General features: G+C 31.7%; 1 protein-coding gene across 2 annotated transcripts; it reads right to left on the minus strand.

The window, feature by feature from the left end:
• Positions 1–4,654: 4,654 nt before the first annotated feature.
• LOC139525339 (adhesive plaque matrix protein-like) lies at positions 4,655–10,474 on the minus strand. Of its 2 annotated transcripts, XM_071320547.1 has the most exons (5): positions 10,379–10,467; positions 8,969–9,007; positions 7,856–7,924; positions 6,704–6,762; positions 4,655–6,643 (listed from the first exon to the last, which is right to left on the minus strand). In XM_071320547.1, the coding sequence occupies exons 1-5, from the start codon at positions 10,434–10,436 to the stop codon at positions 4,823–4,825; spliced, it is 2,046 nt and encodes a 681-aa protein (XP_071176648.1). In that variant the 5' UTR covers positions 10,437–10,467; the 3' UTR covers positions 4,655–4,822. The 2 variants fall into 2 exon arrangements, with proteins under 2 accessions (XP_071176648.1, XP_071176647.1); XM_071320546.1 differs by having other exon boundaries at positions 4,655–6,762; positions 10,379–10,474.
• Positions 10,475–13,690: the final 3,216 nt, after the last annotated feature.

The raw sequence follows: 13,690 nt of genomic DNA on the forward strand, positions 1-13,690 counted from the left end.
TTAACAACTGTTAGTTATATTTGTAATTAAGAATCTTCATTGAAGATGGAGCAGGAAGTCTGAACGGTGACCTATAGTTGTTATTTTCTGTGTCATGTGGTCTCTTCCTGAGAGTTGTCTCATTGGCAATCGTACCTCATCTTCATTTTTATATTGACATTTATTCAAGTCCATAAAACCACTCGAACATTTGAAATAGATCAAATGTCAACTATTTATTAACCTAATTGGTTTCATCATGTAAACAAAAATAAAACCAAAGAACAAATGAGAATTAATAAAAAAAAAAACACATTTTATTAAAGTCACCTTCCAATACAATAAGTTTGTCACTCCTCAAAACGGTTTCCTGAGGGAAAAAATCAATTTCAAATTGATTTCAACACTACCAATACTTATATCACAGCCATTTTTCTCATGTTTTTGGGTTGTCTCTTTTAGCATTAATCCAATAAGTTGATTATGCTCGTTGTAAGTCTTATTTTTGTTGCTTTTATGGATTTCTTTTTTCAAAAGATTTATCCTCGTTCATCTTTAGGTCTAATTGACCTCTGGTGCTGTTCTTATTCTTCCTAACATCATTTTAAACTACACTTGAAATGAAAAAAGCAATAAAGTAATAATTCTAAAAGGAGTAGGTCCGGTAAGGACCGATTTTGGCCTCAAATTTCAGGTTCATCTGACGAAAGATTTTGACCACTTTTTAAACACTTAAATGTCTATTTTATTTGAATTAATTAGTTAATGTGAAAGATTTTAACAGATTTAGTCATTAAAAACGATCCGATTCAAGCTCAAATATGAAAAATCTACCTAATATGCCGAAAAATTTCACTTTTCAGATGGTTTTTGGTAAAAATGAAAGTGGCCGCATCCGTGTTCATCCTCAACCTTTATATATATTATGTATTATCATGAAATACAACTTACATTTCAATTTTAAGGATGAACACGAATGCGGCCACTTTCGTTTTACACGAATACCGTATAAAATTTAACTAAAATGCTAGAATTATGAGGATGTCAGTAATTTAGCATAACTTAATGGTGCTAGTACCGGATATATGTGCATTGTATTGTCAAAAACAGCCCATATTTATGTAGTAGAAGCATTCTACTGTCCAATAAATAACTAAAGGTTTACATTTTAACAATTTTGTAAAACTGCTATATTTTGGGGCCAAAAAGGGGTCTTACTGAACCTACTCCTTTTATAAATCATGTCGCAATACAAGGGCCATGAACAACGTAAACTTTATCATGTGTACAGAGTGCGAATATAGAACATTTTTCACGAACAAGGGGACTATAATTAGTTTTTTTGTTTTTTTTTTTATAATTTTCAGGTTTCGGCGTCGATTTACAAGTTGTTGTACTTTAATTCTTTAAGGTAGATAGGGTGTCTTCCTCCATCTTGGATCTACAAATACCAGAACACAAGGTCTAGATCTTTAATAGAATGTGCAAATTTAAAGAGTAGTAGGAAATTCATGTGTAAAAACTTTCATTTCAATATAGAAAATGACATATTTTATCATATTTATGGTTGTATGTTACAAAAAACAGAAAATTTTTGTTTGATTATTTTTTTCCAACCTCGCCACACGGAGGCAACTCAAATACAAGGGCAGATTATTTAGATAAAGGTATTTTTACAATAGAATGTGTTAGGCATTATGTCTAGCAAGAAAACGTGTCCGATACATAATCTATACAAAATTCGTCAATTTGAAAACCGTGTAGCGTGAAAAAAAAGCCCAGTGACCCATTATTTTTTTATTATTAGCTTTCAAAAAGCATGATATAAACTACATTTTGGCAAATCATTAAAAACTTCTTTGGACTACAATTTAGACAACCCCATATTCCTTAATATGAATATATAGATATAGGAAGAGGTGGTGTGAGTGCCAATGAGACAACTCCCCATCCAAATAGCAATTTATAAAAGTAAACCATTTGGTCAATGAACGGCCTTCAACACGGAGCCTTGGCTCACACCGAACAAAATGCTATAAAAGGCCTCAAAATTACTAGTGTAAAACCATTCAAGCAGGAAAACCAACGGTCTCATCTATATAAAAAACGAGAAACGCGAAACACGTATAAATTACATAAACAAACGACAACTACTGTACATCAGATTCCTGTTTTAGGACAGCTGCAAACAGTTGTAGAGAGATTAAACGTTTTAATGGTACCAAACCTTCTCCTTTTTTCTGAAACTATAGCATAACATCACAACAAATTTATCGTTGGTGACAAAAAATAGTAGGAAAACGTTGCTTAATGTTATATTAAGATGTCGTAGTAGTATAAAATGTATCTTTATGACATAGCAATACCACTTAACAGTTTAGTTAAATGACAAATCGGTATGAAAATGAAGCTCCATGTTATAACAAGATTTCTTTTTATTATGAAATATTATCTTCATAACAAAGTGAAATGACAGAATAGTCTTAAAATGTAGCTCCATGTTGTATCAAAGTGTTTTTATAGTACATACATTTATCGTAGGGATATATCAAATGTGGCGTTCCATACAATTCTAGTTTGTAAGAGTGACAAAATTAATAATGTTGGTCAACTCGATCTTCAAATGTGCTATTGTATCGTGTCTATAAATTAATTTGGTATCTTATATCAACTTTTAATGTATAGTACTCCTGTACAATTTTCAGTGACATCTTTTTCACAGATGTGAGATCAATATAAACAATAAACATGATAAATGAACTTTTCTATTTTATATCATTAAACGAAAAACAAACAATAAACGAAAAACAAATATATTATACAGCCACAAACGACAAACACTGATATACATTCTCATGAGAGAGGACAAACAAATACAAAATATGGCCGGTCTTAACGTGTTCACCGGCCCTTAAGACATCTTGAGATCGTTGGGTTGTGGCATCAAATCACCTTCCGTCGTTCAGTATTATGGAAATTAATCGGATTGTTATTCAACTTCTTTCTGGAATTATCAATAAATTGTGCATGACTCATTGTACTATGTATCCTTCCATCTTTTCATTTTGGTAATACTGTTTTTTCGATTTATCGTCAACACGTATCCAAGATAACTAATTGAATAAATCTTTACTTAATAAGTAAATTAAATTACATCAGCGAAACAGTGTCAATGAAACTATATCATTACTTGTACTTAATTTATTCAACCAGCTGCACATTGTAACAATTAACTTCTCTTCAGTCCATCCTTTAAATATATCGAAGTGTCAATAAAAGAAAAATGGAACAGATGATATCCCAACTTAGAACAGTGGTCAGTTATAAGTGTTCGTGTTGTTTATTATTTAGTTTTCTATGTTGTGTCATGTGTACTATTGTTTGTCTGTTTGTCTTTTTCATTTATAGCCATGGCGTTGTTAGTTTATTTTAGATTTATGAGTTTGACTGTCTCTTTGGTATCTTTCGTCCCTCTTTTATATATGTATGAGTAAGATACATTCTTTGCTCTTTAATTATTTGAACAAAACAACTGTGTTACAGCATATTTTAATTAAACAGTATCAGCATTTTCAAACCAGAAACTAAGTACTAGCTTTCTAGATTATACCCTTAACGACAAACAATCAACCAGCAGATGTATTGTCAAAGTTGACCTTAGATAAAATAAGAATTACCGATGAGAACTTGATTGTCGGGTTTTAGCAATCAACCGAAATAAAAAACAAAGAGGGGCGAAAGATACCAGAAGGAACAGTCAAACTGATAGATTGAAAAAAAAACTAACAACGCCATGGCTACTAAAATAAAAAGACAAACAATAGTACACAAGACACAACACAGAACACTAAAGACTAAGCAACACGAACCCAAACAAAAACTGGGGGTGATTAATTATTGTACGGATGAATGACTTTGACTTGATAAGTGTTAGATAAGTATGACTTGTTTATGACATGAATATATATTTTATGGTCATTGTTATAAATTTACTATCTGCAAAAGTATAAATTAATCGCAATAATAAGGATTTTCTTATCCCGGACATAGATAACCTTAGCGTATTTGGCACAACCTTTTGGAATTTTGGGTCTTCAATGCACCTCAAATTTGTACTTGTATTGGCTTTGTAACTATTTTTATCTGAGCGTCACTGATGAGTCTTATGTAGACGAAACACGCGTATGGCGTATCTAATTATAAGCCTAGTTGTGTTATAAACCAGGCTGGTTTGAAAAGTATTATGACTAATCTGCTGACGGAGAGTCACAGTCTAAATTTGATTGAAAAACTAATTCAAATTGGAGATGCCAATGATTAGCTAACAAATCAGTTTTGGTATTATGAGATAAGTGTCATTTAAATTACTTAATTGAGTAACCACATTTCTGTCACACTGTTAAATTTACAACTTGCACATAAAATCAATATATTTGGTAAAAATAGATCATTTAAGTAAATAACCACATCGCTCTCACACTATTAAATAAATTTAGAACTTACACAAATAATCAACATGTTGGTTAGAAATAGATCTTTTGACAAATATGTTAGGTTTAAACATGTTTGCATTCTTCTTGTCTTGTTTATTATAAATAAACGTTGTGTGTGTGTTTTGCCTATACAAATTATATAAATAGTCATTGTAAGGCAAATAAATAAGTAAATCTTGCAATTCCGATACATCTTTATTTCAAACAAAGTATGTGTAACACATTTAATACACAGAAAAAAATGAGTTATCATTTTAATTTCCAAATCCTGACTTTAACCAGATTAAATATTGTAAATTACATTCCAAATTGTCCAGTACACAAGAACAAATTGTACAGCACTGTTATTATCAATGGTACTTGTTGTAGGTGTTTGGTTGGTATTTAGCGTTGTATTGTGGTGCATACGGTTTTGGGGCGTAATATGTTGGTGGATATGCCTTTTTTGATGGTGCATACGATTTTGATGCTTTCAAATTTGTTAGTTCGCTGGCATGATTTAATACCGCGGTCTTTGTTTTAACATGGTGCAAGTTTACATATTTTCCCTTTGTGCCATAAGTAGGTTTATATGAGTCGTCATGGCCATATGAAGGTGCATATGCGTTCTTAGATGGATTGTAAGATTTTGATGCTTTCAAATTTGTTAGTTCGCTGGCATGATTCAATACCTGTGTCTTTGTTTTAACATGGTGCAATTTTACATATTTTCCCTTTGTGTCATAAGTAGGTTTATACGAGTCGTCATGGCCATATGAAGGTGCATATGCATTCTTAGATGGATTGTAAGATTTTGATGCTTTCAAATTTGTTAGTTCGCTGGCATGATTCAATACCTGTGTCTTTGTTTTAATATGGTGCAATTTTAAATATTTTCCCTTTGTGCCATAAGTAGGTTTATATGAGTCGTCATGGCCATATGAAGGTGCATATGCATTCTTAGATGGATTGTAAGATTTTGATGCTTTCAAATTTGTAAGTTCGCTGGCATGATTCAATACCTGTGTCTTTGTTTTAACATGGTGCAATTTTAAATATTTTCCCTTTGTGCCATAGCTAGGTGTGTATGAGTCGTCATGTCCATATGAAGGTGCGTACGCATTCTTAGATGGATTGTAAGATTTTGTTGCTTTCAAATTAGTTAGTTCGCTGGCATGATTCAATACCTGTGTCTTTGTTTTAACATGGTGCAATTTTACATATTTTCCCTTTGTGTCATAAGTAGGTTGATACGAGTCGTCATGACTATATGCAGGTGCATATGCATTCTTAGATGGATTGTAGGATTTTGATGCTTTCAAATTAGTTAGTTCGCTGGCATGATTCAATACCTGTGTCTTTGTTTTAACATGGTGCAATTTTAAATATTTTCCTTTTGTGCCATAGCTAGGTGTGTATGAGTCGTCTTGTCCATATGAAGGTGCATATGCGTTCTTAGATGGATTGTAAGATTTTGATGCTTTCAAATTTGTTAGTTCGCTGGCATGATTCAATACCTGTGTTTTTGTTTTAACATGGTGCAAGTTTACATATTTTCCCTTTGTGCCATAAGTAGGTTTATATGAGTCGTCATGGCCATATGAAGGTGCATATGCATTCTTTGATGGATTGTAAGATTTTGATGCTTTCAAATTTGTTAATTCGCTTGCGTGGTTTAATACTGCCGTCTTTGTTTTGACATGGTGCAAGTTTACATATTTTGCCTTAGGGTTATATTTACCTGCATACGAGTCATCATATGAGGATGGTGCATAAGCTTTTGATGCATGTAATTTGGTCTGTTCGCTCGAATGTTTCAAAATTGCCGTTGAAGTTTTGGCATGATTGAGTTTTAAGATGTTTTTCTTAGGCGCATATTTCATCTTAGGTTTGTACGCTTGTTTTGGTGCGTATTTAGATGCGTATGTCTTCTTAGGTTTGTACGTTGGATAATATGCTGGTTTTGGTGCGTATTTAGATGCGTATGTCTTCTTAGGTTTGTACGTTGGATAATACGCTGGTTTTGGTGCGTATTTAGATGCGTATGTCTTCTTAGGTTTGTACGTTGGATAATATGCTGGTTTTGGTGCGTATTTAGATGCGTATGTCGTCTTAGGTTTGTACGTTGGATAGTACGTTGGTTTTGGTGCGTATTTAGATGCGTATGTCGTCTTGGGTTTGTACGTTGGATAATACACTGGTTTTGGTGCGTATTTAGATGCGTATGTCGTCTTGGGTTTGTACGTTGGATTATACACTGGTTTTGGTGCATACTGAGGTGCATATTTCATCTTAGGTTGGTACGTTGGTCCTGAAATCAAATAGTTAAACATTGTTTATTATTATTAACCTTGCGTATGTTGAATACAACTTTCAAGATTTCACTCTGCCGATCAATGGTGTAGAATATAGCTAGAATCTCTATGATCAGTTTATTTTGTAATTGTTTGTCCTAAAATTCTTCCATGTTGGCCCTCTTTTACTTTTTTTAAATATGGATGAAATGTGTATTTTATAATTTCAAATTTATTTCATTTGTTGATATTACCCAGATGATTCATATCATTGTAAATTCTCTGAGACTTAGTTAATGATACATACGACAACTTATAATTTGAGAATGGCTGCAATTCAAAATGGATCAGTATAAAATGAATTGGTGAGGATGAAGAATTGTTAATTGATATGTCTGACTGTCGGTTACTACTGCTTCATCGGGTTACGAGGAGGAGATTATAAGTCCCTTTTAGAATGTTCATTTTTCTTTCTTTTAATGATTTTGAAAGAGAGATTTTCTCAAGTGTTCCTGGGTCAATTATGAAAGCATTTTGTTTCACAAAAAATATAGACTATTATTTCTTTATGATAAGATCTAAATGTTTTATAAGGATTGTGTGTTCCTGAAAGATTTTAAAAAATGATTTAGATAATGAATAAACATAAAACATAAAAATTCATAGTTTTGTTAACAGTTGATTAATAATTGTGAACATATCAATGATAAATCAAGTAAACACAGAAGTGCTGACTACTGGGCTGGTAATACCCTCGGGGGAGACACTAATTTGTAAATCAACAGGCTACACTTTATGAAACAATGCAGACACTCTTAAAAGACTTAGCCATGGCGTTGTCAGTTTATTTCGATCTATGAGTTTGACATCTATTTGATGTTGACATAGAGATTGCAAACAACTTTCATATTGACGGTTGTAAAAGAGGGGCGAAAGATACCTGAGGGACTCTCTAAATGTGTTTTATTAACGAAACATACAAATAATAAATGTTCAAAGGTATAATAAACAGAAGTTGTTTAAGTAGAGTTCCCCATACTGATATACTGCTAAAACAAAATAATAAAATTTAGAACTCAATAATGCGTCAAATTATCAAATGTAACATACCATATTTTGGTGGGTTGTACTTATTTCCTGGATTGTATTTTCCTGGGTTGTAGGCTGTAGCACTAGCACCTGTAATGATATATCATTTAGTTATATCAACATTCTCACAGGACTTTTGGCGGATTATTGTTTTATCAAAAAATATATATTCATTTTTTTGGTTGACAGTTTTTTTTTTTTCAATTACATATTTTCGAAACAAGTTGTTTGCTTTTTCGTTAAATCATACAATAACTATTCATTTTTGTATCGATAACTAAAAAAAACAGAAATGTTTTTGCACATAACTGCAGCAAACATCAACGTAAACAAAAGTTATAGTACCCGTAAATGTCTTGTTAAGATGTCCATTTAGTAACAGCTATAACATTTAAGATACAAGTGCAGCAGATGCACATTTTAACAATATTTAAACGTTGAAGGGCGAATAAAATCATAAAATGGCCAAAACTAATGCGAAATCCGGAAGCAGTTTGACAGCTTTGCACGAGTGAGAAATATTCATTACTTTAAAATAATTTCGATATTGTATCAGAGGAAATGATGTCATATGTCTTTTAATTCCTTATCGTAAATGTAAATGTGTGACGCATTACCCAAGGGATTTGATTGTATAGAATATGAATGAATTATTGGCTGTTGTAAATATACAATATTAGATCAATGTCAGAAAAATATAAAAAAAAAACATGTATGTGGCTGAGAAACTGGGAAAGGGCGAGGTTTTACCTAGCTGTCCCCCATTTTTGTACTGAATACAAAATTGTTTATAATTTTTTTATTATGACCTTAAATTGTTTTTATACTGCAACTTAAATTAACACATTGAAACCTATATAAATAGAAACAAAATGTCAAACTTATTTTCATCACTTAATGAACCCCTGATTGTTAAGAAAGTGTTGCATGATGTAATTGACATTGCACAAAATATAGCTGTGTTAGTATATTTTGGAAAAAAAACACAAGTTGTTGCAGTATAAAACTAATTATCCGTTCGGAACGGCTGGTTTTTGTTCGATCAACCGCCGATCTAATCTGTTTTTCATACGAAATACATAATTTCTTCAAAATCATAAATCAATTGTTGTTGACGAAAGAAAAGGTACATACGTGCAGAAGCTACATTATACGGAACTGCTGAGGCTGAGACTGAAAACAAAATAATTTGTTTTTATTAATAGGTTAAACTATTGACTGTTAATATACGAAACGAGTTTTTATTAATATCTAAATCCCTTTATACTTCGTCTAAATGTGTATTAACATTTTAGATCAATTGAGTACTTGCTACTATTATGTTTTTAACGTTGGGGGGGGGGGAGAGAGAGAGAGAGAGAGAGAGAGAGAGAGAGAGAGAGAGAGAGAGAGAGAGAGAGAGAGAGAGAGAGAGAGAGAGAGAGAGAGAGAGAGAGAGAGAGAGAGAGAGAGAGAGAGAGAGAGAGAGAGCAATGATGTACATTGAGAATAACTAGATTTCCTAATTTTGGAAAAGTTGTTTTTTCGTTCCAAACAAGTGTTTAGAATAAGAAGATGCGGTATGATTATCAATGAGTCATCTGTCCTCAAGATACCAAAATGGAACAGAAATTCGCAACTGACAGAGGGAGCGAAAGAAACCAGTTTTATTATTTCTTTACAGCTATTCACAAGATGAACGTTAGCTTCAATTGTTTTAATAGGTAAGACCAACAAAGATTAGAAAAAAATATATTGCCGACTATTATCCTTCTCGCCTTATTAAGTTCCTCTCTTTCTAATCCACATACATATAATTTCAAATAGTATGGTAAAACTTCAAGGTGTGATAGTATTTCTATAATGTTTTAGACGAATATTTTGAAAAGTTAGATAATTAATTATTCAAATAAGATCTATTGTTATAAAATTAATATGGATTATTGCATGTCGATATTCACAATCAACGTGTTTTACGGCGAGTTTAAAAAATTGTCAAAACTAAACTATTCTGAAAGAATGAAGTTCGTGAAAGCAAGGTAGAATATGATTAAAAAAGCAAAAAAAATATTGGACATATTCTTGGAAATGATATATTTGAAATCAAAGTTGTTTTTAATTTTTTTTTAAATTTCTTTATCATTTTATTTTGTTGTAACATGGAAAAACCAACAGCCATTATATTCTTTCTTTCTTTCTAAACTGTTTGTCTATTGCTTTTGAAATTTACAACAAAATTTGCATATTCGATTTTCTTTAAGATTGACTTTTTTCAAATTGTATTTTCTAAACAGTACTTTTATACTTGTATACACATAAACTACTGCTAAAATAATTTCTTTTTCCGTTTTCAAAGATAGTTTAAAAATATCTGATTTGTTTCGGTCAAAGAAGATAGAACACAACTTTTGACTTGTGATAATGTAGGTACCAAATCTAGTATACCAATTAACTAATTTATCAAAAGATGATATGTAATAGGGTTTACAGCAACAATTACAAAAATGACGTTAATGATGGAAAAGATCAAATAAATTTGATGATATCGAGAGAAAATTTACTTACCAAAAGTGTATACAGCAAAGAGACAGAGGAGAGAAAGATACAAGTGTTGTCCTTCCATGGTGAATGAAATACCTTGTACAGAAACAGAATAGGAGTTGCATATTTATACCAACGCTTAATGTCAAAAATATAACATTTAATTCGTTAAAGATGTTGTAATCCAAAGGTGTAATAATTTAACAACATCAAAATTTCCAATAACCAACCAAGTACAAAATACTCGTGTTGTAAATATGATATTTAGCTGATGTAAAGCTTTGGATGTAATGTTGTATAATAATCGTGTTCTGTTATCAAGGGCATGTTTCAATTTTATATGTACAAAAAAAAACATTTTGCATATATGTAATTCAATGTAATGTAATATGAAAGAAAATAATGAACAAATCTAAACTTATATTGTGTTTGAACTTTTGATTTTGTCATTTTATCTCAGACTTTCTGTTTTTAATTTGCCTTGGAGTTCGGAATTTTTGGTAACTTACTTTTTTAAAAGAGATACTCTTTAACGAAGAATGAATAAATACGAGACATTCTCAATATTTGATAATAAAGAAAACGATCGAAGATACAAATAGAGCAATCGCAATGTGTGGTTAAAACGAGAAACGACGAAGATAATAATTAGTACGACAAGTAAGCAAGGTTCTGCCTTTGGTTTCTTCATAAGGTTTTCTTTATTGTGTTAGTTAATAAGGTTTACAGATGTACCCCTATTTTCGCCAAATTTATCTACTTATGTCTGTTCATATGGCAAAATCAAGGGTACTTGATTCATATGATTTGCACCACGTGACTATTGCCCTTTTGAATAAATTACTTCCCTTAGTTTGAGATTGAAATATAAATTACATCAAATTTGCGAATAATCCGGACCTTTTCCGTCATTGATCTAAAACTAACGTGTATTTGAAAACTTCCTTTGGCGGATATTTACAAAAATGTTGTGTAGTTCTAAAGGGAAATGCTACAAGTTTGAGGTTTTACGAAATGGGAAGGTTGAAATCATCATAATTATAAAAATATTGACAAAAAATCAGGTCAGTTAAAAGTTATTTAACTTTAAAATTCAACCTACAAGGTGTTTCCCTATATTCGGACCAATCATGAACGATATCTATTTGTATCTTGATTTCGGTTTTGAACCTTGCTTTTCTACGATTTTTTACGATTTTTTTGCTATTTTATATAGCAATTATACTACGGTCTCGCTTCCGAATTTTAAACTAAAAAGGCTGATCATTTGTCCTCGAATAGCACCCTAACAAAATGTACAATTCAACTATATGCGGACAATTGTTGGTACAGCATAGGAATTGGCATATTGGCATTTTTATTTGAGGGACATATATAATCCCATTGTAATGGCTGTCGTTATTATAAGGTAACATGGCCGCTATGCAAATTAGAAAAGTACCCCAACTTTTGCCACATGTTGTTTTGTTCACGTAACGTTGTCAACATAATATAATTTGAATGATACGACTGTCATACAAGTGAGAGACTGTGCTAGTTATAAAACCAGGTTCAATTCACCTTTTGCTACATAAGAAAATGCCTGTATCTAATTACGAATATGACAGTTGTTATCCATGTATTTGATTCGTTTGAGCTTTTAATTTTGCCATTTGATTATATATGGACTTTCCGTTTTGAATTTTTCTCGGAGTTCATTATTTTTGGTGATTTACTTTTTTTTCTGCCTTTGGTTACTTCATAAGGTTTTCTTTACTTTGGTTATCTTTGGTTTTAGCAGGCCGTCAACGTTTGGATATATTGTTTGGAATTCCGAATATTATTAAAGTGACGTAAATTGTCAAAATACACATACTAATTATTATGCTTCTGTATAAATTAAATCGTTACGGCTACTTTTGTTTGTCTACTGTTGGACTAATACTATATGAACAAAAGACAGTGTTCATTGAGCACAATATAAGCTGCGGTTGCATGTTGAGTATACCTCCAGATTGATACGATATGATATTACAGAGGCCGTGCTACCTATTATGATTTATTTGATAGAGATTTTCTGCTCACATCTGAATCATTTAAAAACAAATGGATTAAAGTCACGATTTTTAATATCTTAATGACGCCGTTTCGAGTATATGTTTCACAAATATTGACGGATAAGGGTAGATATGTGCATATCATTTCAAATTTTTGTTGACGCGCTTCACATAACTAGTTAAAGTTATCGGGTACAAAGTGAGATTCATTTTTCGATTTTAGAACACAATGTAAGCCTTTTGTGATGCTTTATGTTTTGAAAGATTATTGGTCTATCTTTTCGATTGTTTTCGTTTCTATTCAAGGCATTGTCAGTTTGTGTTCGACTTGTAGAGTCCCTTTGAAATCGTCTGCCTCTTTTTTCTTTTTTTTTCCGTTGAAGACTTTTTCTTTGTTCATACATTGATCTCAATGTTATCGAATGTCATTTAAGTGAGAGATATATCTACCTACATGTATAACACAGGTTTGAATCCACCCTTTTTTACGTAAGGAAATGTCTGTTCGAAGTCAGGAATGTGACAGATATCATCAATTCGTTTGATAGGTTTGGGCTGTTTATTTCGATTTGGAACATTCCGTTTTAAATTTTCCTTGAAGCTCGGGTTTTGTTTTTGTTATTTTACTTTTTGGAAGTACTTCAGCGGAGCAATATATTGGCTCCTATCATGATTTTCTTATGTTGGGAGTTCTACGTCTTTTTTGATTTTATTCCTTATACAGACGCCCAGTAGACACGGTTCACCATGGCTCCTGATTTCGATGTGTTGAATTTCCGTTAAGGTATTACTCGACCAATAAAGGTCAAGCTTCTACCATGATCTGTTTAGTAAATTATTAAATTATTTGGTAAGTATGTTACTATATTCTTTTTTTTATAAATGTATTGAAAAAGAATAAGTAATCATTAAGTATGACGAAAATTAAAATGAAACATATCAACATTCATGAGAAGAGTTCAATGGGTGTAATTTTATATAGGTCTGGTCCGTACATTAAAACGTGATTTTCAGATTATTATTGAATTAAGGACCCCAATGAACATCGATATTTTTTTTATAAGACCAATTTTGTATGGTTACAGAGGAGTTGCAGCTCAATTAAATCGGTCTTCCTTTGGTAGTATAGACATTTTGACTCTGATCTACATGTTTGGAAAAGAAGATTTTTAGATACCTACGAAGCTTTGTTAATTCGAGGTTACTTCAAGCGACAAACTAATTTATCGTAAAGATGAGGATGACGATTGGAAAGTAACATAATTAAGGTATTTCCTTTTACTAAAGGGAAAGACCTTAC

This window comes from Mytilus edulis, chromosome 5 (assembly GCF_963676685.1).
Source record: "Mytilus edulis chromosome 5, xbMytEdul2.2, whole genome shotgun sequence".
Lineage (NCBI taxonomy): Eukaryota > Metazoa > Mollusca > Bivalvia > Mytilida > Mytilidae > Mytilus > Mytilus edulis.